Source organism: Melanostigma gelatinosum, assembly GCF_949748355.1.
Source record: "Melanostigma gelatinosum genome assembly, chromosome: 22".
NCBI lineage: Eukaryota > Metazoa > Chordata > Actinopteri > Perciformes > Zoarcidae > Melanostigma > Melanostigma gelatinosum.
The window spans coordinates 12,727,940-12,752,273 of NC_136655.1; the positions used below are offsets into that span (position 1 = coordinate 12,727,940).

General features: G+C 42.8%; 2 protein-coding genes across 2 annotated transcripts; one reads left to right on the forward strand and one right to left on the reverse strand.

The window, feature by feature from the left end:
- Positions 1-254: 254 nt before the first annotated feature.
- On the reverse strand, positions 255-5,806 carry LOC306795738 (FYVE, RhoGEF and PH domain-containing protein 4-like). Its single transcript, XM_079294340.1, has 14 exons — positions 5,615-5,806; positions 5,063-5,495; positions 4,698-4,843; positions 4,084-4,240; positions 3,855-3,993; positions 3,620-3,678; positions 3,147-3,290; positions 2,728-2,900; positions 2,431-2,461; positions 2,250-2,333; positions 2,036-2,161; positions 1,779-1,919; positions 1,551-1,691; positions 255-572 (listed from the first exon to the last, which is right to left on the reverse strand). The coding sequence occupies exons 1-14, from the start codon at positions 5,686-5,688 to the stop codon at positions 273-275; spliced, it is 2,148 nt and encodes a 715-aa protein (XP_079150466.1). The 5' UTR covers positions 5,689-5,806; the 3' UTR covers positions 255-272.
- Positions 5,807-11,208: 5,402 nt separating this feature from the next.
- On the forward strand, positions 11,209-24,200 carry mapk11 (mitogen-activated protein kinase 11). Its single transcript, XM_079294611.1, has 12 exons — positions 11,209-11,345; positions 16,241-16,370; positions 16,467-16,525; positions 16,702-16,813; positions 17,980-18,009; positions 18,847-18,894; positions 18,985-19,099; positions 19,189-19,260; positions 19,663-19,742; positions 19,947-20,025; positions 20,199-20,372; positions 21,431-24,200. The coding sequence occupies exons 1-12, from the start codon at positions 11,233-11,235 to the stop codon at positions 21,502-21,504; spliced, it is 1,086 nt and encodes a 361-aa protein (XP_079150737.1). The 5' UTR covers positions 11,209-11,232; the 3' UTR covers positions 21,505-24,200.
- The last annotated feature ends 134 nt before the right edge of the window (positions 24,201-24,334 follow it).

The following is a 24,334-nucleotide window of genomic DNA, read 5'->3' on the forward strand; positions in this document are numbered from 1 at the left end:
CATCTTTGTAGGTGAAGGGATAGTCCGACTCATGTTAAAACACCTTCACTTTATTTACTTTACCGTAAAAAAACATTTCAGAAATAAAGTGCATCGCCACCGTTAAGGGAGTCACAGTTTCCAGTCTGAATATTGTCAATAACAACCTTTACATTCCTGAATTTACTCATTTTATTAAATGTTTATTTCAACGCTACCGTCTTTAACGTCAATGGAACTTGGTCTGTTGTTGTGTGTTCGTGTACTTTCCATCCGTGCCTGATCTCAAACATTCAGGAGTTATTTTCATTGTTGCCAATGATGAGAAATTCCTCACCAGTACTCTCGCTTCCATCACTGAAGCTACCAGTAATGCGCCATCTGGAGCATTTGGTGTTGAAGTCGTACTGGCTGCCGGTCACCGCAGCTTTCAGGACGTTCAGCCAGCTTTGTTTGAGGTCCAAGCCATCGCAGGAGAAAGTGTGGGTGGTTTTGGATTGTCTTAAATAGAAACAAGGATGACCCTGGAGCTCCTGTGGGGACTCCTCCACACTGTAGCCCAGTAGCGGTATGCTGGATAGGGGCTTCGCATCCTGGAGATAAGGAGTGGATGAAGGACAGGGACAGAGAAGCAGGCGGTGGATACAAAGGCTTAAGAATTTGTATGGAACATTGTTTGTCAACAATAATCCCATGGTGGAGTTGCAACAGAATAGTGTGCTCTCCTTTCTCATAGAGAATAAGTGATGTCACAGTTTCCACATGATGGTAAACAAGCCAGTCAATGCTTTACTGACGCTTGCCTCACCTTAAAGAAGTTGCTCTGATGTCCTTAGCGGACCAAAATGTACAGAATTTAACCCTTCATATGTCAGTTAGTTTACACAATTTAATTAGTTTCTGTGTACCTATAGAGCGCACATGAGAATATGGCTCAATCTGGTCAAAATATTTAAAAACTACAATTTTAGAGTCAGGCCTCTAGATTGAACATAATATAATAGAACGCATGTCTCATGCTGTAATGGTTGTGGGACATTTTTGTGTATTTTCGCTATACAGTTTATTATAGGAGCCGATGTCAAACTTCCAAAAATCTCCAACTGTTGCAAAAATGTATGCCATATGCATTAACATTAATTTGTCAGCTACATCTGTTTATGTATCCGGACACCTGGGAAAGTAAGTAAGTAACACCAAACAAACACCAAGTAAAATGTTTGAGTTTTATTAGGTTTCATTGATAAAAGAAGCAGGAGTGGCGTTACGCTGACCTTTTTAAAGACCAGAATCTGTTTCTGCAGTTGATTGCACAACAGCTCTTTGCAATTTTAGCAGCATCTCCCTTTCCCCCATGTGAGTGCATGATTACAGATGGTGACTGTTGTGTTGTGTGTTTGAGGGGGCGTGACTATGGTGAGAACACCAAATGCATTTCGTATAGAGACGGTCTCTTCCAAAAAACAGGGACACACAAACAGATACGAGTACGTGGCATAAGAACTCCAAAGTTTGGAAATAAAATGCAATAGTAACATTGTCACATTATTCTTCATCACAGTGATCCCTACCCGTGGGGCTGTGTACAGGTGGAGGAGCACAGGTTCAGACTGGGTGACAACAGACCACATCTGTTGCCAGGTCTTTGGGTTGTCACCATACAGCAGGAAGCCACACATCACGTAGTCACTGTAGACTGGAATTGCCTCCGACTGAGAGAAAACACAAAGCGTATGAAGACTTCGATTCATGTTATGTTGTATTTGATGCTCCTAAAAAGACTGACGCACAAGGCTCACCTCCAGTATCCTCTTCTTCCCCTCCACCTTCTCCCCTCTCTGACCCGACAGGATGGAGTAGCAGGCTTTGCACACTTTGTTCAGCTTGTTGCAGTCATACTCTAAAGCCACTTTGTTGTCTGAACACTTCCAGCACACCACCTAGGGGAGCAGAGAAACCTTCACTGCTATCGTGTCCTTAAAAATTTTTTTTTATAAAAAAGAGCTTTCGCCTGTATTGTGTGTTCAGTACTAAGCTGCCACTTCCCGTCACTCACGCAGCCGCAGGCTCTGCAGTGATGTCGCCTCCTGGTGAGTGCGTTGAAAGGTTCCTGGCATTTCATACACACGGTCACCTCGTTGTCCCTGATCCAGCGAGGGGCCCGTCGGCCGAGTTCCTCCGTCTGTAAAATACACACATCAGCTGAATGAGTTTCTCAATATATTATTATTATTATTATTATAATATTTCTGAAATATGATCAAACTTACCGATTCTTCTACAGTTAGCTCCTTAAAAGCCAATTTGAAGGTTTGATGATTCTTCAGGAAACCATCAATGGCTTCCTGAATTACCTGGAAATAAAACTAGTTACATTTTTTTGAATATTTTTCCTAATTCATGGCATGTTTAATGTTTTGCACCAAACACCAGATGGAAATACCCCAGTACCTTTATCCACTCATCTCGGTCTTGTTCAGAGCTTGAATAAACAAAAAACAATTACACATTTTATGCACTTTCTGTAATTAACATTTTAAATCACAAAAGATTATGTTCACAGACTACAATATGTTGAGTCATTTAACATGAAATCAAACACATCTACTTTCCAACTAGAACATGTAGATGTGTGGTCTAACAAATTTACAGGCAGGCGAGTCTACCGAAAGCAGCTAAACCGGTATGAACCCGCCCACTTAAACTACGCGCACACACACACACACACACACACACACACACACACACCTGGCCTGCAGTTCAAGGGTCCTCTCCTTTCCAGAGACCTGGAAGGTGTGCGAGTGGTCTTCATTGGTGGTCTGCTGCACCTGCATGCCATCCACTCCGATCCTGCAGCGGACAGTAAACCGCTGCCCAACTAGGCTGAACTTAGGAGTGCAGCACAGCAGAAAGTTGTTGAACTGTGGAGGAAAGTTATAAACCGTGATCTACATGGTTCCTTTGATGAACTGCGATCCAAAAATCACATGTTACGGCATTCATCTCTCGAGTGACTTAGAAAAAGTGAAGTTTAAAAATAAAACCCGATGATAGAAAGGTAAAACAGATGTTCGAGTGGTAGATATGAACAGTCAAAAGGTTCTTGGCAGATTATGGATCGTTGTCGGTCCAACAATGCCCAGAGATGTAGTTTGTCTGTTTCTAACCAGGAACAGGTGCCTCTCCATGGCGGATGTGTTCCTGGCAGCAAGCTTGAGCAGACGTCCTTCCCTGAGGAACTCGTTGGTGGGGTTGACCACCTCCTCCTCTCCAACCATCTCAAAGATCTCCAGCAGCCGCTTCCGGCTCTCCTACAGGGAAAGAACGAGAAACGCTAAAACACATCCGTCTGCACACAATCAGCAATTTTGTCTGGCATATTGATAAAACTGGATTTCATTCATTTCTGTCAAAATGTCATTACAAGAGCATGCAGTAAAAGCATACAACTGTGATGTCAAAATCATCCAGTAAATATAAATCCCAGCTATACAGCTGTGGCATTCCAAATGATATAATCCAGATAAAAACACAATAATAGATGGCTCAAAATGACAATATCAGGATCACTTTTGACAATATAATGTGTTGTCTGACCGTGATGATATCGTACATGACGTGGTGTGACATGGTAACGTACAGCTTTCTGGATGGCGCTGTTCGAGTGGGTGGCTGCCATGGAAATGATCTGCAAGGATTCTGCGGGAGGAGACAAAAGGAAGAGGTTCATTCTGCTCATGACAGACATAACGAGCCATCAGAGACAGACTGGACCTTTATGAGGAACCATGAAGAAATCTAACACAAGCACTCTCACAGCAAGGATATCGGTAGACTGAACAACTAAACTAGTAATGATGGTACAGCATACATACTGTGAGCAAGATCATAATCTGAGTTTTCCCTGGGCAGTTTCTTCAGGTAATCCCTGAGGAGCATCTCATAACGTGGAAGCCGCTGGACTGGTTCCAACATGTGGTGCTGCAGGGTCAGGCTGCCGCACACCTCCTGGCTCTAAACACAGGACCACACGTGCACAACATCCCGTTCAGAGAACCGTACTTTCAGATGCATATAGGAATAAACTTACCGATTAGGCTTTACCTGTATGTCCAGGATGATATTCCTGAAGACGGAGGAGCGTTCACTCCAGGTCCTCACCAGCTCCATGGCCTGGTCAAAGTTCCTGACGTAGTCGGCATACATCCTCAGGAAGGGTGCGTGTTGAAGCAGAACACTACCCAGGCCTGGGCTCTCACGCCTAGATTTGGTGGAAGACGGTCAAACACATTTTATTTTTTGAGAAGAAATGACTTCGAGGGTAAAGTGTTGAGTTTGTACAGTTTCCCAATTGAAGGAGACAGAAAATAATTTGAGCGATGTACGCTTTCATATTTCGTGTTTTGGTAGCAAGCCTCTGTCACAGCTGTACTCTGGACTTGCTCGTTTGTTGCCTTCAGTATGCTCAGTTGAGGTCAGGTGATTGATTCAACTGGCCATGAACAGTCTACTATCTTGCCTTAACAAATAGATTCATCCACTCACAGCTGTGGCATGATCAGGAAACTCTTAAACAATGAGAGAGTGTACCTTTGAGGAGCTGTTGACATTTATAATAGTCGACCAAATAATTTCAGTTGTCACACAGCAAGTTGTCACACGATTGTAATGGGCATGAGGGGACTTAATCTTGCAGTGTCTATGAAGTGAACACCCACCAGTGGCTGATGCAGTTCTCCAGGTCAGGTAGCAGGAACTGGCTGTGGAAGGAGTAGACGGAGGAAATGTTGGAGAAGATATTTCTTATCACGTCGGGAGGAAACGAGCCGCCGCCTGCCTCCTCCGTTAGGCGTGAGCAGAACACCTGTGGAGGAAGTCAGGGTTATTTTACACTTCACCCTCAAAGGAATGTAAATATCACCACGTTCTTGTTGAGAACGTGGCAATAAAGGAAATCCCTGCCATTTCCTTCATATCAACAAGAACTATGCTAAGCTAAAGGAGCATGTTGTATCCAATGATACAATGAAGTGGCTCTGGTTGATTTTCGTGGAAGAAGCCACGAATAGATTACCACACTGACCTGGTCCAGCAGGTGGAGACGAGCCACGTAGGCCCTCTCTGTCTGCAGGAGTTCATTGGCTATCTTGTACAACTTCTGCTCTTGGTTCTCTTCATCTTTTGGCTCGCTTCCTCCTCTCGCCTCTCTCCTTTCATCATCATTCTGTTCACCGTTTGACTCCTTCTGAATCCTGCCATCTTCTGTCGTTCCAGTAGCCTCGTTCAACTGGCAGGAAGACTTGGAGTCATGTCCTGCTGGTATCTTGTCTTCTTCCATGCTATCATTTATTCCCAGTCCATTCACTGCTGGGCAAACTCCCCCCTGCACTATGCCATTCATTTGTCCCGGGGAATGCCCTTTGCTGTTGCTTGACAGATGGGCTTCACTTTTGGCGTGACTGAGTCTATGGTGAACTGGTGGCAGTGGAAAGCGTTCAACGTCTCCAGTGGGAATCCTGCAAAAATAAAAAAAAGTCATATTCATCAGTGATTGGATTCTATATCCTGCAATCAATGCTACAGGACGTTATTTAGGTAATCATGGTGCAGAAACCGACCAAATAAAAAATCCAACCTGCTCTCGTCCAAGTAAACAATCAAGTCAGACGCGCTCAAAGATTTTCCCGCTCTCTTCTTTTTCCCCTCCATGTTGCTGCTTGGGATTCTGTGCAGTCCAAGCCAGGATTTAGATTTATTGGAGAGGCTGTGGCTCTTGATTCTGCCCTGCAAAGGGCTGGGGGTCTTCAGTAATCCACTGAGAGGGCTGCGGTTCCTTGGGGACAATGTCGCAGGACTGTGCCTTTCTACTCCCAATAGGCTCTGAATGCCTACTTTGCCTGGACTTGGAGATCCTAAAAGTGGACAGCTTGTCAAGTGTGGAATCCCCCGTGTCTGTGCGGCAGGGACTCCATTCAACAAAAAGTTCCAGCCTCCACTGATGGGACTAGCGGAGCCGAGACGATTCTGTGCTGGGCTGACAACAGAGACTCCGTCACCTCTTTTCAGACTCTGGTCTTGCTCTGTGCCGTTCACTTGTTGATTGTGGGCTTGAGCGTCTCCTGCGTTGCTCTGGAGGTGAGCCGATTTAGAAGGCACTGCAAAGACATACACAGCACAGTTGGCTAATTTATGATTGGAGATGCAGGTATCCAGTATAGTCCACGAAAACGTTCAGGTAAGACATGACGTGATCTCAAAGAATAACGAGGGATTTAATAAATAACTTGAAGTAACAGACTTGCATTTGTTTTTCAGCTTATGTATTTAGGATACAGGACTTCAGCCTACCATGTGGTCTTTCGTTGTCTTCCTCTGCACCAGGTTTAGAGTTTGGTTCGGATCCACAGACTCTGTCACAAGCGCTGCCACAGCTGTACGAGCCGCACACCCCACTGCTCACCTCTAAGAGAAATACACAGTTACTATTTTAACCATGCAGATTTCCCCCACACTGCATGACAACGGCTTCCGTATACCGTACTTATTTCACTACAAAAAGGTGCAGTCGGTGCAAACAGTTCAAGTGGGAAAATCTAAATCTCTGCAAAAATCGTTGTTTCCCCACTTTATAATGTTGACGACAATTTTAAAAAAAATTAAAAAAATTCAACTTTTCAACTTAAAAGAATTATTTTGCTGAGTCCTTGGAAACTGCATACACCATTTCTGAGTAGATGATTGAGAGGTCTTGTTCCTCCCGAGACTTCAACTACTAACACATGACACACATGCACATGGAAAAAGGACCTCACGCTCGCCTTCCTGTTGCTAATCTCTTGGGTGTGTTGCTCAAGTGTTTCTTCAGCACGCATACAAACATGCTCATGCATTTTGTACTTCTATAAGCACTGCAGGTTGTTGCTGTATGGCATTACGCCCTGCGTATCCCTGTATGGTATGAAGTCATGTATGCACGTTTTATTTATAACAATTAACAAGTTCAATCTTGGACTGAAGACTAAATTTACGTACACAATGTTCCGGGTAAGGATTACTTTTAGTCACAGCATCAAAAATAAAAAGGATTACACTGGTTTAGTGTTTGATCCAACACGTTTCCTCAAGAAGAAGAAAAACTAGTATGCATGTTTCTTTATAATCTGTTTGACTGGCATCCTTACGTCACAACAACTAACTACTTTCACATTGTGCATCTCTTTGTTTTCTTACCTGCTGTGTACGTCCAAACTCATGCAAGATTATCCATAACTTGTATAGCAAAGTAAAGCTTTGCTGTTCACTCCGGGCTTCACTGAAGTGTAACAGATTTGTTGATCATGTGGTGAGGGCAAGAAGCTTACTTTCTCAACACTGTAGTACTTCTGCTTTCTCACTTCTCACTTTTCCCCTAACCTGAGAGAACACTACAAAGAGACTAGTCTAGAGTCTAGTATTTGTGCTGTGCTAAGCTAAGCTAGCCAGCTGGAGCTTTATATTTAACAGGCAAAAGTAAATAAATATGGAACTATTCTTTCAATATTTTTCAACTAGCTTTGAACTGAATCCAAAAGCACTAATGGGTGTATCAATTTCTAGCCTCTCAGTTGTGATTATAAAAAACAAACAAACATACATACCAAGTGCATTTCACAAGAGAACTCAACTTAAATAGCATATACTGATGTAAGACAGGCATGGTGTAACACCTCTTACACTGCACTAATCTGGTTCATCTGGCTGGTGTGAACACAGACAATTTCCTGATATACTGGAAAATATACTTATTATATTTTGATGGTGTTACCAAACAATAACCACATATCAATTTTTTTTTTGTGCCACAAACCACTAAAAATAAAACCAGCCCATCTATGGTGACTACAGCAACAGCACATTTCTTTTTAATTAAATAAAGAAGGTACTTCACCTGTGTGTGAAGCGAGGCCGTCCATCGCAGCACCTTTCACCTTCCGCCTGACCGCCACTCTTCTGAACTCCTCCGTCTCGGCTCTGCAGTTCAGAGTCAAACTATTCCTCTTCTTCAGGTCAAACATTGCTACGAAGACGCTTCAGTTCCACCTTAAGCCCGCTGTTTGTTTCAGAAGACGGGAAATTGTACCGGAAGGAGAGAGGGGGAGCGGCGCGCCACTGTGTTCAATATTTCACGTGCTTAATCATCGCATATTTCTCCAGCTGTTTGACAAGCCCCGCCTCCCAATTAAATCCCCACGCGCCCTCTGGCAAGCCCACCGGAGGCTCTGACCAATCCGCTGGCGCGCAGTCAGTTTTCACATTGTGAAGGGATCACATAGGTTGAAGGGTTATGGAGAAGGAAAAACGACTAATTCCTTAATGAACAAATTAATAAAAGCATTAAAAGGCTAAAACAAATAAATAATGCAGGAATTGAAACTACTATTATTTAAAATAAATAGATAAATCTAAATAAATGAATAAATAATTTAATTAAAAAAGGTTACATAAATATTGGTATACACAAAATGAATAAATACATGTATTTGAATAATTACTGTCATTTAATTAGTTATTTCAGTAATGCTATATTTCTATGCAACTGTAATAATAACAACAATAAATACAATGACAATAATCAGTGCCGATCAATAAATGAGTCAACTAACAAAATTAATTAATTCGTAACGGGTTTTTTTTCTTTCTGTCAAGAAAGAAATGCGCCCGATATCAAGATTTTATATATTTTATATATTTGCAAACTGAGTATATTTGAGTTTGAGACGTCACCATGGGATCCTGGAAAATGTGATGGGTATTTATTTCACTTGTCAACTCAAGACAAGTGTCAACAACAATGTTCCTCTGCTCAGCATCTTACATCAGTGTGCAGCAGTAGGTCTCTGTGTTCAAAGCCCTTCTCCTCCAAGTGAGTCCAGAATACCGTTCTCTGTAGAGTCCTGGTCCCAACACAACTCACAATCTTCAAGGCAACATCCCTCCTTCCTTCATGTTGAACATCTTCCACCACAACGCTGCTGGTGAATTCTACATGATACTGAAGGAAGTAGAGCAGGGGTCTTCAACTAAAATTCCAAAAGGTCCAGATTGAGAAAATCTCCTCGGGCAAAGGTCCGAAACATTACAATAATATTTAACCCACGCTATTTAGTGCCATATATATATATATATATATATATATATATATATATATATATATATATATATATATATATATATATATATATATATATATATATATATATATATATATATATATATATATATATATATATATATTCAAGAAGCCTAGTAGTAGTAACAACGTCTCTGTGTAGTCAACAACTGTCAAATCAAATAAAGAAAGTACACATCAATTATATTTTAACAAATTATTATTCTCAGTTTTCAAATTTAACTGGATGGATTATAAATAATACATAAATAAATGTTCTTCTCATTTCAAGTAAAATAATGGCTGGATTAAAGAATAACTGACATAACAGAAAGATTTTGAAGACTGTGCATCTTAAAATAAAGTAATTCATTTTCGAAAAATTAATTTCACCGAGTTGTCCTGCAGCTTTAAATTCAGTTCATTCAGGTGTGAAGTGTTGTCAATCAAAAAGCAACAACATTGTATTTTTGTCATCTAAAAAGAGAAATCAGTGAGTAGGACTTTATGTGTGGTTATTAACACTTGTTTCAGCTCTATTCTCTCTGTAACATCATTGTTGGGACAGTGAATTCATGCGTTAGGATTCTGATCATTTTGGGCTCTTAGGTTTATTTTCTGTGTCTTCATTTAGATGTGAGTGGGTACGTTTGTTCAAAGGAGTTGTGCTTTGCCTCGTAGTGCGCGTCATTTGCCGCTTTTATCAATAGTTACGGTTTCTGAACATATGACACACTGCCTGTGGGGAGAATTAACATAGAAGAGTCTGTTCATTCTTGCTTATGAACTCTGTTCTTTCTGAACACGTTTCTCTTTTTGGAGAACGTCATGTGAGATAACCTCTCTGATTAGCGCAATTTTCCTGCTCTTGTTTCTATTTCAGTCTCAAAACACATTCTGCACTCTAATGCACATGTCATCCATACTGGTAAACACAAGTGGCAACAATCAAATACAAATAGAGAACACATGTCATTGATTAAACACAATCACTCAAAATTGATTTCACTTGTATCAAATGATGTGACACAACCAATATAAGCCAGTTTAGAGAGCAAACACCTGTGAAAATATTCTCCATAGAGATCCCATTGAAAATAAAAAGCTTAATAATTCAAAAAGTTTAAAGGTTAGAAATATGAAAAGTCATAGCACCCCTCTGGTGAAAGAGCTGAACATTTTGATAGTTGAATGGTTTCTGTAGCTTAAAATATGAAGGAGAAGAAGAGGTGGGACGGAAGAAATAGAAGTTGAATAAAGATTCGAAGAACAATAGTTGGAATGCTCAACAGCATTCCAACTATTATACAATTATAAATAAATGCTGAAATAAATAAAGTTGATAATCAATACATTATTTACATATTTCGGTGAGATGATGTGGTGGGAAATACTGACAGTTATATAGGAGTGTGTTTATATCAACATTTCTGTATATCTAATTTATTCGTACTGTAGTCATTTTTCTTGGTAGCAATGGTTGCCATCGTTCGACAGTACAGTCGCAGTTTTGATATTCAGATATGAAAATAAATGTATGCCTGAAGTGGGATTCGAACCCACGCCTCCAGGGGAGACTGCGACCTGAACGCAGCGCCTTAGACCGCTCGGCCATCCAGACAGAAAAAGTAGGATGACATCCATTCATCAGAATCTCTCTCAGATAGACAGAGCATCTGAAGAGGATGTGTGAGAGTTCAGGGTGTCGTTGGAAAGTTCATTATAATACATTGGTGCTGCTCTTGACGCCTCTTGCACTAGCTGATGTTCGCCACCAGATGGCAGTCATGTATTTACATCATGATCATCATTTTTTAGGCTTTGTTTTGCATTCATTTTTTGCTCAACAGTTCCTCACACAGAGAGAGAGAGAGAGAGAGAGAGAGAGAGAGAGAGAGAGAGAGAGAGAGAGAGAGAGAGAGAGAGAGAGAGAGAGAGAGAGAGATAGGCTGTGTGAGATAAAGCAGCTCGGCTCAGGCAGCAGACCGCGGCCCGAGCCTCCGGCCCCATCTACCGTTATCTCCCACCCTCCCACCCCCCTTCATTTACATTCTTCCTCTTCCTGTTCGGCTCACTCTTTTCCTGTCCGTAGCCGGCTCGGAGAAATGTCCGCCAGACCAGGTTTCTACCAGCAGGAGCTGAACAAGACTGTGTGGGAGGTTCCGGAGCGGTACCAGAACCTGACGCCTGTGGGCTCCGGAGCCTACGGCTCGGTGTGGTGAGTGTGTGTGTGTGTGCAGGGCGGGCGGAGGGGCGAGGCTGCTCAGCCACAACATTGGCCGTACATCGGTCATGATGCATCAGCATAGCGATGCGTGTGTGTCGGCCGAGTGGGAGATGAAGCAGCTTGTGGAAACTGAATGTTTGGGGTTTTATTGTTGTTGATTCATTTTATTGCCAGCGTATTATTATTATTATTATTATTGATATAATTATCCCATTTCCTTTGCTGCTTCGGTATCAACGTTCTAGAAAAAACATAAAATAATAGTATTGTTGAATATGATTTCTTTCTGTGTAGCTTACTGCTGTCAGACATATATTAAGACACGACACACACGCACACACACACACGCTCACACACACACGCACGCACACACACACACACGCACACCTCTAAGGACCCTGCAGAGGCTACTATCCTGGGACTCTAAAGATGCATGCCACATCTGGAAAGGGAAAACCTGGGCCCAGCTGCTCTCAGTGCATAAACACAATGCAGTCTGACACCTTGAAGCCTTAACAGGTGCATGATGATGCATGCATGCATGCGTTATTATTTCACATGTGTCATACACACGTCTCCTCTCTGCACGACACTGTGTGTGGATGCAGATATTTGCACTCTTGCAACATGCAGCTGCTTAAATTTTGAAGCCAATTTCGTGTCAGCTGGTGGGTTTCTCGTTGCCATGGCGATGTGTCATGGCGATAACCTCCTCCTGACAGTCGATATTAATTAAGCCGTAATAGCAGGCGGACGGTTACCTATCAGGAAATGTGGAGCGAACGGTTTGGGCGGCTGATCCGATCACTTTGGCGGGACAGGATTGCTCTACTTCCACCTTCCTGGGATCATTCATTTTAGGATTTGGTGATTGTCAGATCACAAACACTACAGCAGGGGCAAGACCTGAAGCTTACATGCTGGCCTGTTCAGCCCGAAGCTCTCATTGCCTTCGGCTGCATCCTCAGAAAAGAGCTTCTATCCTCAGCTGCCTTCCTGTCAAGACAGATGTTAATTAAGACACTTTCTGAATGTGCTTGTCCGCTCGGGCCCCAATTCACGATTCAGGCCTCGGCAGGAGTATTATGTGCGTAAACATCTTGCTGATATTGCAGCTTCAAAGCTCAGGATAGCACAGAAGTAAAAAAATTTAATTAGAGAGCCGGGTGACGAATTTGCTTTCAGCTGTATCATTCGCCCCCAGGAAGATTATTTGCATTTGGCACTTTTTGGAGAAATGAACTGCCACGGTTGAGGTTTGATTCCCATTTAGGAGTCCCGTGCCACGAAGGCGTGTGCAGCGTTATCAAAGCGTTCATTGGATGGAACATGAAGCTGTGTCTTTGGTGACGAAATAGAATAAAGTTGCCACAAAGCAATGTGGCATTCTGGATTCTTTTCTGATTTCATAATAGGATCATGAATAGGACTGTTAACATATATAAAAGTGAATATATTCTCACACAATTGAACCCGGAGTTCTCAAATACCTCCAACCTCGGCGGAGTTTTCAGGTTCCTCCGTTAAGGCTGCTCCAAAACTCCGGCGTCGTGTGGCTGCTCAGTGTAAACGTAGGAAAAGTGGACTGGTGTGGATATGGCCTCAGTGTCTGGTGTCTTTGGAAGCATCATCAGACCTTGAAGTGGTATAGACGCAGATTAGCAGGTGATGTTCTCCTCCCGTTTGAAGCCGGTGAAAATAACCATTTTACTCCATTTTACTGAAACTCTTTCTCAAATGATACGCACACAAAGGGCATTCCTCTACACACATACCACCCGGCATCATTGCCCTGTCGATCTCCAGCCATTGTCAGGAGCCTTTCTCAAGCGGCTGGGGGATGGGGTTTAGAACACGACATATGTATGCATGTGTGGTTATGGGGGGGGGGGGGGGGGTTAAGATCGTCCCACAGTCTACCTCTTGAGACGCACAGTGAAAACGGCTCTCATCATCTATCTCCCGGTGAACCCTCTTGAGGCCGCAGGCCTGAGGTCAAGGATCCGACGAGCTCATATAATCCATTACAGCTAAAGATGAAGAACTTACACCCTGGGCGCCCGCGGGAGACGGGGAACCGAAAGACGTCGTAGAGTTTAGAAAGAGGATAGAACAGCAGGAGTAAGGGAGTATTACCGTAGTAAGGTTTCAGAGCTGCAAAGCGCAGACACTAGAGAGGAGTCAGAAATGCAAAGCCTGTTTAATAATTTAACACGCAGTGCCTCTTGAATTTTGATAAGTCATGAGACAAAAAGTTTGGAGGACTGAACGCTGTGATATCTCCAGCCTAATCCAGACTCATTGTCTTCTCAGTGTTCCGCCGTCAAGCCCTCATTCCATCCCAAATCTTCTCTTTTCTGCTTCTGGAGACAAAAAAGTGGGCCAATTTTGGACCGGTTCGAGAACAAGGCTGCTTTCATCTCATGTCACCACATGTAAGATCTGTTCAGTAAACCGGAACTCTGGCACGCAGCCTCTCATTTGGATAGCTGTGAATAAAACATGACTGCTTCATTTTGTCCTGACAAAACTGCCATGCCTGTGCCTAGATTGCGGTTGTGATTTGCTATTTTACAGTCTTTATGCTAAACTAAGCTAACAAGCTGCTGGCCCGTGGCTTAATATTCAGCATACGGATATATGAGATGTATCTTGTATGGATAAATGGTAAATTGGCATTAAATTGGATGCAAAACAACAAACCCTGTGGACAATAATCTATAGAATAAATTATAATTTCTTCTTTACTTGCAGCAGTCAATACCCTCCCCCCATTTAAATAGATGCAACCATGTAGGTTTTACTCTTGATTTAATCAGAATGAATCATGTTAACTGATAAGACCAGCACATGTACATGTTCCTCTGGATAGACAATGTACTTGAATCATCTCACATTGGATATTAGCTGCCCCTTCCCCCTCTTCCTTTCTGAAACTGACTGTGTGTTAAGAGCTCTGATATAACCCACTAACACAAAAAAAGAAGATGTGAGAAATCAATGCCTTGGCTGGGCCGTGTGCGCTGACAGCAGTGCAGGCAGACCCATGTATGGAAGGTGGCAGGGAGGAAGGTATGTGTGAGGCAGAGAGGCCTGGTTCATGTCAGAGACGGAGGAGACCGGCTTGCCCTGGATGAAGCCCGGCGGGGACATCCGGACCGGCAGCAGGGGATCGCAAGACACATGGATGCACACAACCGTGCAAGAGTGATGTTTACTCGTGCGTGTAAGCATTACAGGTCACCATGAAATGATACCGTAATGTTTACAGGGATACTGGGGAAGGAGGAAAAACAAACAGGAGACATGCATCATTAGGTGGGCACTGTCTAACGAAGACCACATCCTGTTCCTGCTGTGGACTGAATTTTTTTGCAAGGTTTTCAGGAATAAAAGAAATTCAAGGTTAGGTTGTTGGCTTCTTTCTACTGTCACTGAGCAGCACTTAAAGAGTAATTCACTGCTGAAGAGTCAGTAATCACACCCACAATAGAATAAAAGTGCTGTGCAGCAAGACGAGGTGGGTTTTCACTGAGCAGTTGTGGCTTACAGGTTGTTTTTTCACCAATAAAAACCCTCATTATATTGCATTTTAATATACAGTGGCACTGTCTCCACAGCCCACCCTCAACTAAAGATGACAGCTGAATACTGCATGTCAAGTATTTTGCTGCAGATTTTGCTACAAAAAGCTGTCAAACAAGGTAGTCAAGGGATAAGGGAAGCTTAGGTTTAAGCTGATCTGGTGGGTTTGGTCTTTTATAAAGTTCCTAAAGTGGCCCTCACACGTTCAGATGAACTTCAAGTGAAAGAAGTAGGGGATTTTCCCTTTAACTGATACAAAAATCAGTCAGATGAACTATTGGTATAGTCCAAATAATAGAGTTTATACCTGTGCATCGAGTCAGTTCTACATATAAATGTACAGTGTGAATCTTCTTTTCAATGTCCTCTCTCACTCCACTTGAAGTGTCCACTTTTTCCAGTCAGTGTTTCACTTCTTGCTCTGTTTCTTCATTGCTGTGCAGCATTTCACAATTCTCCCCCGTGTTTCCTTCCTGTTTGGCAGTTTGTCTGTTCCTCTGCTGGCTGCATTATTACACTCCTGAGAGTGTTGAAAAGGCGGCAGGACCGAAAAGACATTGGCACCACAAAGGCAGCGGCATCAGAAGCAGCAGGGCTCCGCGTTTGATGTGTGGAAAGACATTTACATTTCAAAAGAGGCAGATGAAATAAAAACCACCGCACTTTTACAATATCCGACATCCGCATCTCTCTTGTTCCACCACATCCTCTTTCACCATCTCTTTCTGCATTCGTCAGTCTGTCTTCCCCTCAATCATTGATCACTAATATCTACTCTCAGGATCATCAGCTGATACCAGGTTTGAAGAACAGTTTAGCATTTTGGGGAATGAAACAACTGGCCTGGCTATGTCCAAAAGAAGCAAAAAGCACTTCTAAAGCTCACAAATGAACACATTGTATCGCATTTGTTTAGTTTCTGCAGAAGACGGCAGTTTGACATTTTTTTGTTGTTGCCTCGAGACAATGTGTAGGACTTAGCTTGTGATGACAGGAAACAGCAACCAGCTAGCCGACCTCCTTTCCAAAAGTGACAGAATCGAAGGAAGAAGACGCCAAGAAATTGACACATTATACCACAAATAATCGTTTTGACACATTTTGTACCGATTAAACAAACAAGATGTAACATGTTGCTGAGTCGGCTTAACATGTGGTGGTAGGTGGATTTTCGAAGCCTTGGGAAGAGTCGGCCTAGCTGTCCCTCCGTTTCCAGTCTTTATGCTAAGCTAACTGTCCCCTGGCTGTAGCTTCATAATTACCATACAGACTTGATTTCTCCCCATTGTCTCTCTCTCTAGCTCGGCGTATGACGTGGTCTCGCGGCAGAAGGTTGCGGTGAAGAAGCTGTCCCGGCCTTTTCAGTCCCTGATCCACAGCCGCCGCTCGTACCGGGAACTCAGGCTGCTCAAGCACATGAAACACGAGAACGTTAGTGCTCCTCGTGGAAATACCCAGAGACGGGCAGACGCGGCCCTCTGCACGTTTCCACTCTGTTATTGATCAGCTCTGTCTCTGCCTCCGCAGGTAATAGGACTGCTGGACGTCTTCACACCTGCTGCAGCGTTAGAGGACTTCAACGAACTGTAAGTCTTTTGTCCCTTTGTGTTTACTGCGAGCCATGTCCACCTTTCACCAAAAATTATTAGAGGGCAGGGTGGCAGTGGTGGAGGCGATCCTTGGGGATTATAGGCATCACTGTGTTCTCCTCTACTGACACCTCCCAAGCCCTCCTTCACTCATGCGCTCTCCCCGTTTCCAGCTACCTGGTGTCGAACCTGATGGGCGCAGACCTCAACAACATCGTTAAATTCCAGAGGTTGTCAGACGAGCATGTGCAGTTCTTAATTTACCAGCTTCTACGCGGCCTCAAGGTAATTCGCAGCATCGTGATACACCTGCTTGTATGCCATGCATGCATGATATATGAGTTAGCATGCAAATGGTGCACCAGTGATTCCCAAGCGCTTTTGTCTGATGTACCACACAGCCCTGACAGAAGTGGTACCCCTCCATGGACTCTCCCTGTCATGTTCCAATAAATTGATTTCAAACTGTATGTTGTGGATATTATTACAATATATATTTTCTGTATTGAATTGTCAATATTTAGGTCATCTCTATAAATAGATATCTGCATAGGAATGCTGAATCTGTCGGTAACAGGACGAGATTTTGGTATTGGAGGCCGAGTAGTATTGATCAATCACGGTTGAGCAGGCAAACAGTCCATCTGGAGAGCGAAAGAGGTGGAACGTGTTGGCCGAAATTTGATTGGTTTAAAATTAGCTGTGAACTCACTACTTATGATTCAACGTGGTTTCTCAACTCCAACTCCAGTCTCAACTTGAGATGCGAGACAAGAAGAATTCTTGTTCCGGATATTTGTTAACTCGAAATCTGCTGGCTACGCCGGAACCGCAGAAATATTAGCTGTTGCCCCCAGAGGCTAAATCACCGTCAGGCCGATAGCAGATGGTTTGCGAGATTGATGTTTACGTTGCTATAAATTTGCCATATGTCTACTAATTTGCAAACCATTTATCCGTTACTTTAAGCTAACTGTCTAGACTCCTCCGCTCTCTTGCTTACTAGTTTTCAGACGCTCTCAAATCGCAGCAATGTTTATGTGTGTAAATGTTTTTTATGATATTTGTTGAGCTCAAATTTTTCCATGTATCCCTTGGCGAGTGCTGGTTGAGAATCACTGGTATACAATGCTTACAGTGACTGTCAGCAGCCTTTCTGTCACAATTTGGACACCCCAGTCTACATTGCACCAACACTTGCTATATTTATATTGCGTTTGACATTGTTGTTCTTTGTGGATTCTGTCTAAAGCGTGCATGTTCACACTGAACCAATCCAGCAGCCGGCAGGGCCGCCTGTTCGGCCTTCACGGTTACCATGGGACAGACAAAAGCAGTCTCCCTTTAGACCGGGGCTAATATGGTGAACTGCACTGTTGACCCCTGTCTCCCTTTATGTCCCCTCTCTCCTCCCCCATCCTCCTGCTACACCCCCTCCGCCTGTCGAACAGTACATCCATTCAGCGGGATTGATTCACAGAGTGAGTGCCTTCTCTTTGCCCTTCTTGTCGTGTTTGACCATAAAGTTTGAAAAAAACAAAAACATAACAGCATAACCTGGTCTTAAATAAAAATAAACATACAGCTTTCCCCCTGTATCCCCCCTAACGTAGCTATGAGGTTGGACAAATCTTGTTCCAGCTCTTACTTGAGTTTACACTGAACTGTTTTAGACAGCTGAAACATTTATTCAACTGGAACTATTCTCGAGGCCTTATGGGTATTTTTTGGGAAACTTCTTTTAGGGAAACTCTGTGATCTGCTCTATAAATTTTAAGTTCCGCAGGTTTGGCAATTTCAGCAACAATGTTTGTTGTGAATGGGTTGAACCGTGCATTTAAGTTCATCCAAAATATTGTAGCTTTTACTGAGATATTAAAGATAAACAATTGTGTTTGAATTGTAAATGCAACAGTAAGGTTGTAGAGGAGCATTTGACGTTGAAACTTTTTAACGTGGTTGTTGAAGTTGGGTGGAATCCAGTTGCCTGGACAGAGGGAGTGAATATTTGCTATTTGGACACAAGTAGAAAAGTCAATCACTTAACTTGACTCAAAATACATTGTGCAGCGACATCAAAAAAAAGTACAGCAATGACTCTTTTCATTGAATTAATTAACCGCTGTATTTTAGTTTGGTGTGCTTAAGATGAATCTGTATGAGTGTTCTCTGTGTAAATGTAGTTAAAATGGCTTCCAAACAGAAGCTCGGGGGTTTATGCTGTTTTTATATTAATATCCATCCCTCTCTCTGCAGACACATCCTCCTTTGAATCATGTTTCCGTCCTTCTTTTGTCTGCTCTACTATCTTTTCCCAGGACCTCAAGCCAAGTAATGTGGCAGTAAATGAGGACTGCGAGCTGAGGGTAAGACCGATCTTCAGTTTAAACCTGCGAATCCTTCACCCCAATCGATCAACTCCATAAGTGAAAAAGAACTGTCCTCCTGTCCTGCAGATCCTTGACTTCGGATTGGCCAGACAGACAGACGACGAGATGACAGGGTATGTGGCGACTCGCTGGTATCGAGCGCCGGAGATCATGCTGAACTGGATGCACTACAATCAGAATGGTAAAATGCCACCAAACTATAGACATTTAATCAGCTTTCTTTTCAAACACAAACTCAGTTAAAGGATTAAACCTCTGTTTCTGTTCCAGTTGATATTTGGTCCGTGGGATGCATTATGGGAGAGCTGTTGAAGGGAAAAGTCCTTTTTCCTGGCACTGACTGTATCCTTTATCAGCATGGCGAAAGGCCCACTGCTATTTGCAGCTTCTTTTCCCCTCTTAGCATCAACCTTCCATTACCTCTTTAATGTGCACTGTGGACGCAGACCTCTTGTGGATTTGCATTACAATCCCGGGCCTTTTGGAAGGGGAGGTGTGTCGACGGAGAGAAGTGGGGAATGAATGGGAGCGACCACAAAAGGCTGAATTATCCAAGTTGTTGTGTTCGGTGTCTTAAGAGCAGAGCCAAAACGAGTTTGATTTACTGATCTTTGTGGGTTGTGGGACGCCGACTAGAAAAGAACGCTCAGCAGAGCTCAGCAAGGAGAGTTTCTGTGTTTTCCTACGAGACAAGATAATATGACGGGTCAAGTCCTTACGACCCTTAACCCCTCCTGCACGAAGATATTGACCAGCTGAAGAGAATCATGGAGGTGGTTGGGACTCCGACGCCCGACCTGTTGAAGAAGATCTGCTCTGAACATGTGAGAGAGGGAAGAATGAATTGAGGGGTGGTTGGGAAAAATAAATCTGATGTAATATTGCTTCCACCGACGCAGGCAACCTGCTCTGATTGATTTGTCACTCCATTGACAAGACTGTTGATTAGTCAATAAGTGTTGGGGTGATTGATCACTCGCAAATCATCCACATTGTCACAAGAGTTGAACGCTGGTCTCTATTTGCAGGCACAGAAGTACATCCAATCTCTGCCCTTCATGCCCCAGCAGGACCTGGAGAAGATCTTTAGAGGAGCAAATCCACTGGGTGAGTGATGCACCGCGGATTGTATTATCAACTTCTTAAATTCAATTGAAAGGCTTCGAATGGCTCAAGTTGTTCTCTGCATATCGCAAATGAGTAATTCAGTTATACGGGTTTGGCCCTTTGGGTTTCAAGCTTTGTCTCTAACCGCTCTGTCTGCTTCTGTCTCTTGTTAGCCGTCGATCTACTGAAGCGAATGCTGGTTCTGGACTGTGACGGGAGGATCTCGGCCAGCGAGGCTCTGTCCCACCCTTACTTCTCACAGTACCACGATCCAGACGACGAGCCAGAGGCCCCGCCTTACGACCAAACGCTGGAGAGTAAAGACCGAACTCTAGAAGAATGGAAAGGTGATATATGATTTATAACAGTGTATAGAGCAATGAAACGCTTATTTTCACTGTTGTCCTTGATCAACCCGGTCTCAATCCCAACTCAGACCGACGCTTGGTCAGTGCCCCTCAACGTCCGGCGCACCAGGCAGAGAAACCTCCGTAGTTCAAAGAGTGAGATAGTCCACACAGGGTGAACGATGGAGGAAGCGGATGGGTCGAACCGCCGTCCGTGTCCTGTGCGAAACTAAAAGTAAACGCTGACATGTTGTCACGTGAGTTGTTAGTCACATCAATCGTTAGTCACTTGATAATCATGAGTTTGAGTTAAGTCAACCACATTCTTTTTCTAAACCTAAGTGGTTCATTTGAAAAGACACGATGCTTGTAACGAGTGGAAACTGACACGCTGTCCCTGCCATGTCCAGAACTGACGCTGGAGGGGTACCTCGTCATAGTTTGAAGCTTTGGGGCACTGACCAAGCATCGGTATTTGACGGTTAGGAGTAAGAATGTGTTGCCTTGTTTTCAGCTTCCAAAAGGCAATTTAAAATGTACAGATATGGTCTACTTTTCAATTTCTTTCAAACAAATGCACTCACTTTGCAATTTTAGAAGGGCAGTTTTTGATTTGCAGAGGAGGAAGTTGCTGCACGAGCTGCAGAGCTTTTGCTGATTTTAAGCTTGCATGGCTGTTGCAAGAATGCCTACTACACCACCAAAGTAATATTTGAGATATTTAAAGATGCCATTTCTAACATCACGAATATGATTACGTTTCATTTCTGCCGGGAGTTTTACGGTTTGTGAAATGGCTCAGAGCCGATGTGAGTCATGGTGGATATTTTCTGCATGTTTTGCATTCTTATTATGAGTTTCTTTGATAGACCAGTGTACCAAGCTGGACAAGCACGATTATAAACGCACCGAATCAAAGCTTGCACCAGAGGACTCTTGGTTTACATGTGAAAGTATCCTGTGTTGTGACAATGAAACTTGAAGGAAGTGTTTTATGCCTTTAAACAGAACTCCTAACATGATTTATTTCGCTTCCTTTCTCTCTCGTGTGTGCTTAGAGTTGGTATTTGAAGAGGTGAACTGCATCAAAGCATCCGGCAGCAAGACCGATAGCCTTCAGGTGGAGCAGTAAGCCTCTTTCAGCTCTGCCTCAACCCTTACCCTGCATAAGGACCAAGTACTCAATGATTGGAAGAAGGAAGAAAACTCTGCATTCCCTCTGCTCAGCGTGACTGTGTTTGATTGCCTGTCATGGGTTTATTTGAGCAGCGGGGCAGGACGCTCTCCACAGGATCAGATGCACACATTGCAACTTACAGGGAGCATTTTAGAATCCGATAGAAGGAGCCGCCCAGTCCACGAAGTTGCTTCCTCTTATGTTTCCGCTCAGTGAGGGTAAAATGAGGAACCATTGAACACCAGGGATCGCAGAGGGCGTGATGATTCATACGAGGAAGCGACTTCACGGAACTGAACTGTGTAGAAAGGTATCAAAGGAAGAAAAAAACAAAAAACGCACACTAGGATTTCCAAAGCAACGACATCTGGTCCCTCGTCACGACAAATGCCATAAGCAGTCAGTGCTTTCATATCTGGAATTCATGTTTAAAAGCTTGCGGCGATGCCACGTCATGTCACAAGAGCAGCTTAGCATTTAGCCTGCATACTACTGCATGATTTATGTGCATTTTATTACTACAAAATATTACTGGTATTGTATTATATAACCATTATTAAGACTGCTTATTGCATATGCCACACTGCTATAAAAGCAGCCCGAGGGTCAGAGAGAGGCATTACCAGGACATGTGACCAACTTTCAATCTGTTATATCTTCATATTAAAAGTGCTATAAAAACAATTACACAAAAGCAAAGAAAAACGAAGGTTCTTCCTCAGATGAGAGTCATCCTCTACTGCTTACAGAGTAGTAAACACCAACTGTGCTATTAATTACCAAGGTAATTAATACATGCCAACGCTGGAGCAGCATGACTGTGTTGAAGGTCTGTGTTTACAGTGCGACCTCGCTTGTCATATACAGTGTCAGCGGATTGCTGATATCTGGTCACCTGTTGGCTTTGGCAGCAATCATCAGGTTTCCATAGTCGTCTTTTACAGCCCCGGTTTGTGTTTACGATAAAAGGTTTACAGGCATTTTGTAAGCTGTTAGAAATCATGGTGGATAATCATCCATCACCCAGCTCCATGCAAGTAATGACAAGCACTCCCATAAAGCCTCCCATGTTTCCTCATTTTCTTTTTTGTTTCCATGATGCTTGAGTGTTAATAATGAAAACGATGCAGGGTGTGCACATTCATTAGTGACCATAGTATAACAGCACTGAGGATGTTCTTTACCTCACTTGTGGGTATTTCAGTGACAGTGAACTTTGTAGCTTATTGCAACATTTGGACGCCCTCACAATGTACTAACATTTGTATCAGCAGCATGAGCTCAATGCATATTCAGATTATCGCAACAACTGGCTTCCTCACTGACATTGTGTCACTCATCTTGCAGCAGACTGGAGTTTTAATCCAAACACACATTTTTAGGAATAACCTGCTTGTGTTAACCCACAGTGTGCAGAGCCAACAGGTTTTCCAGCTTAATGCTGAAGGTCAGGGAAGTGGAAAATGAGGACAACGCTGATGTTATGAAATATAGAAACGGAATAAAAATATGTGAAAAAATACAGTAAGTCTAAGGTTATGAGAGCATTTAAATGGGATACACCTCAAGTGGTGGTTTGCTCGCTTTCTTATTAAAGTGAAGGGTTCATTGACTGATGCCAGTTGAAATGTTGGGAGATAAACACAGACTGTATGTATTAGGAGCTTAAAGGCTCATAATTCAGGAGCACAAATAAATACAGTTTATATCTGACTGCTGCAAATGCATTCTCACACTTAATATGTATCGGCCTACTATCTGGATACAAGTTGGATAGCAGGTGTAAAGCAGATATACGTTTTCTAGAACCTGACCCTCTAAAGTAGCAGCACTTGTAGCTATTTATGGTTAGCTAAAGAGCTACAAGCTAGCTTTGATTGTAACCTATGCTAGCTAAAATACTACTAGTATAACTACTGTATGGAGTTATACACATGGTTGGCAATAGAGCCCATCTAAGCCTTTATTTCGCTGCAGATATGAGATGAACAACGGAATAAGAAGAAACCCCAGCTAACTAGCCTAGCTAGCATGGTTATCCAACGAGGTTAAGATCAATTGTATTTTATATGTTGTGTGTGTTCCGTCACGCAAGTTAAACTGTGGTTCTATGGCTTGTCCCACTCAAGTCTAGCCAAACCAATGAGATTATTTCTGCCTAAAAGAAACATTAGTACAACTAAAATATAGATTTTGTAGAACACAAGAAAGGAAACCCACTCTTAGCTATTTCTTCCCTGTAATGGTTGTCACTGGAGAGCTACAAGTAGCCTTTTGTGCCAGTCGTCTGTTAACACTGGATGCAAAATATTGAATTTACAGTTCAAGTGAATCGAACCTGTCAATCTCAGTCACGTCAGCGTGTCGGAGCTCTGAATGTTAGTGTTATGTGCTTATGTGGATGTTGTATATGGGGTGGATTTGAATAGCAAACTGCAAATCGAATGTATACGTATACCATATGTATGTTACAAGTTAGGTGTGTCTTTTGAATACATGGTGGCATGTGATTCAACGGTAGCCATGCGTTTCAAATCATTAAACTGAATGTCAACTGTCAATTTTAAATGATTCAGATTATTTTCTCATTCATCAACAGGTAACATGACTTGGCAAGTCTTCAACAGAATAAACAACATCTGTTCTCGTAACTCTGTTTGTCAGTACGTTTCTTGTCTCATACATTCTCTGCAACGTTAAGTTGTTTTGATGTACAACATGGACAAAAGTTGTGACACCCCCGTCCACATAGGCCTACTTTTGGGATGGAAATTATTTTTTAGTT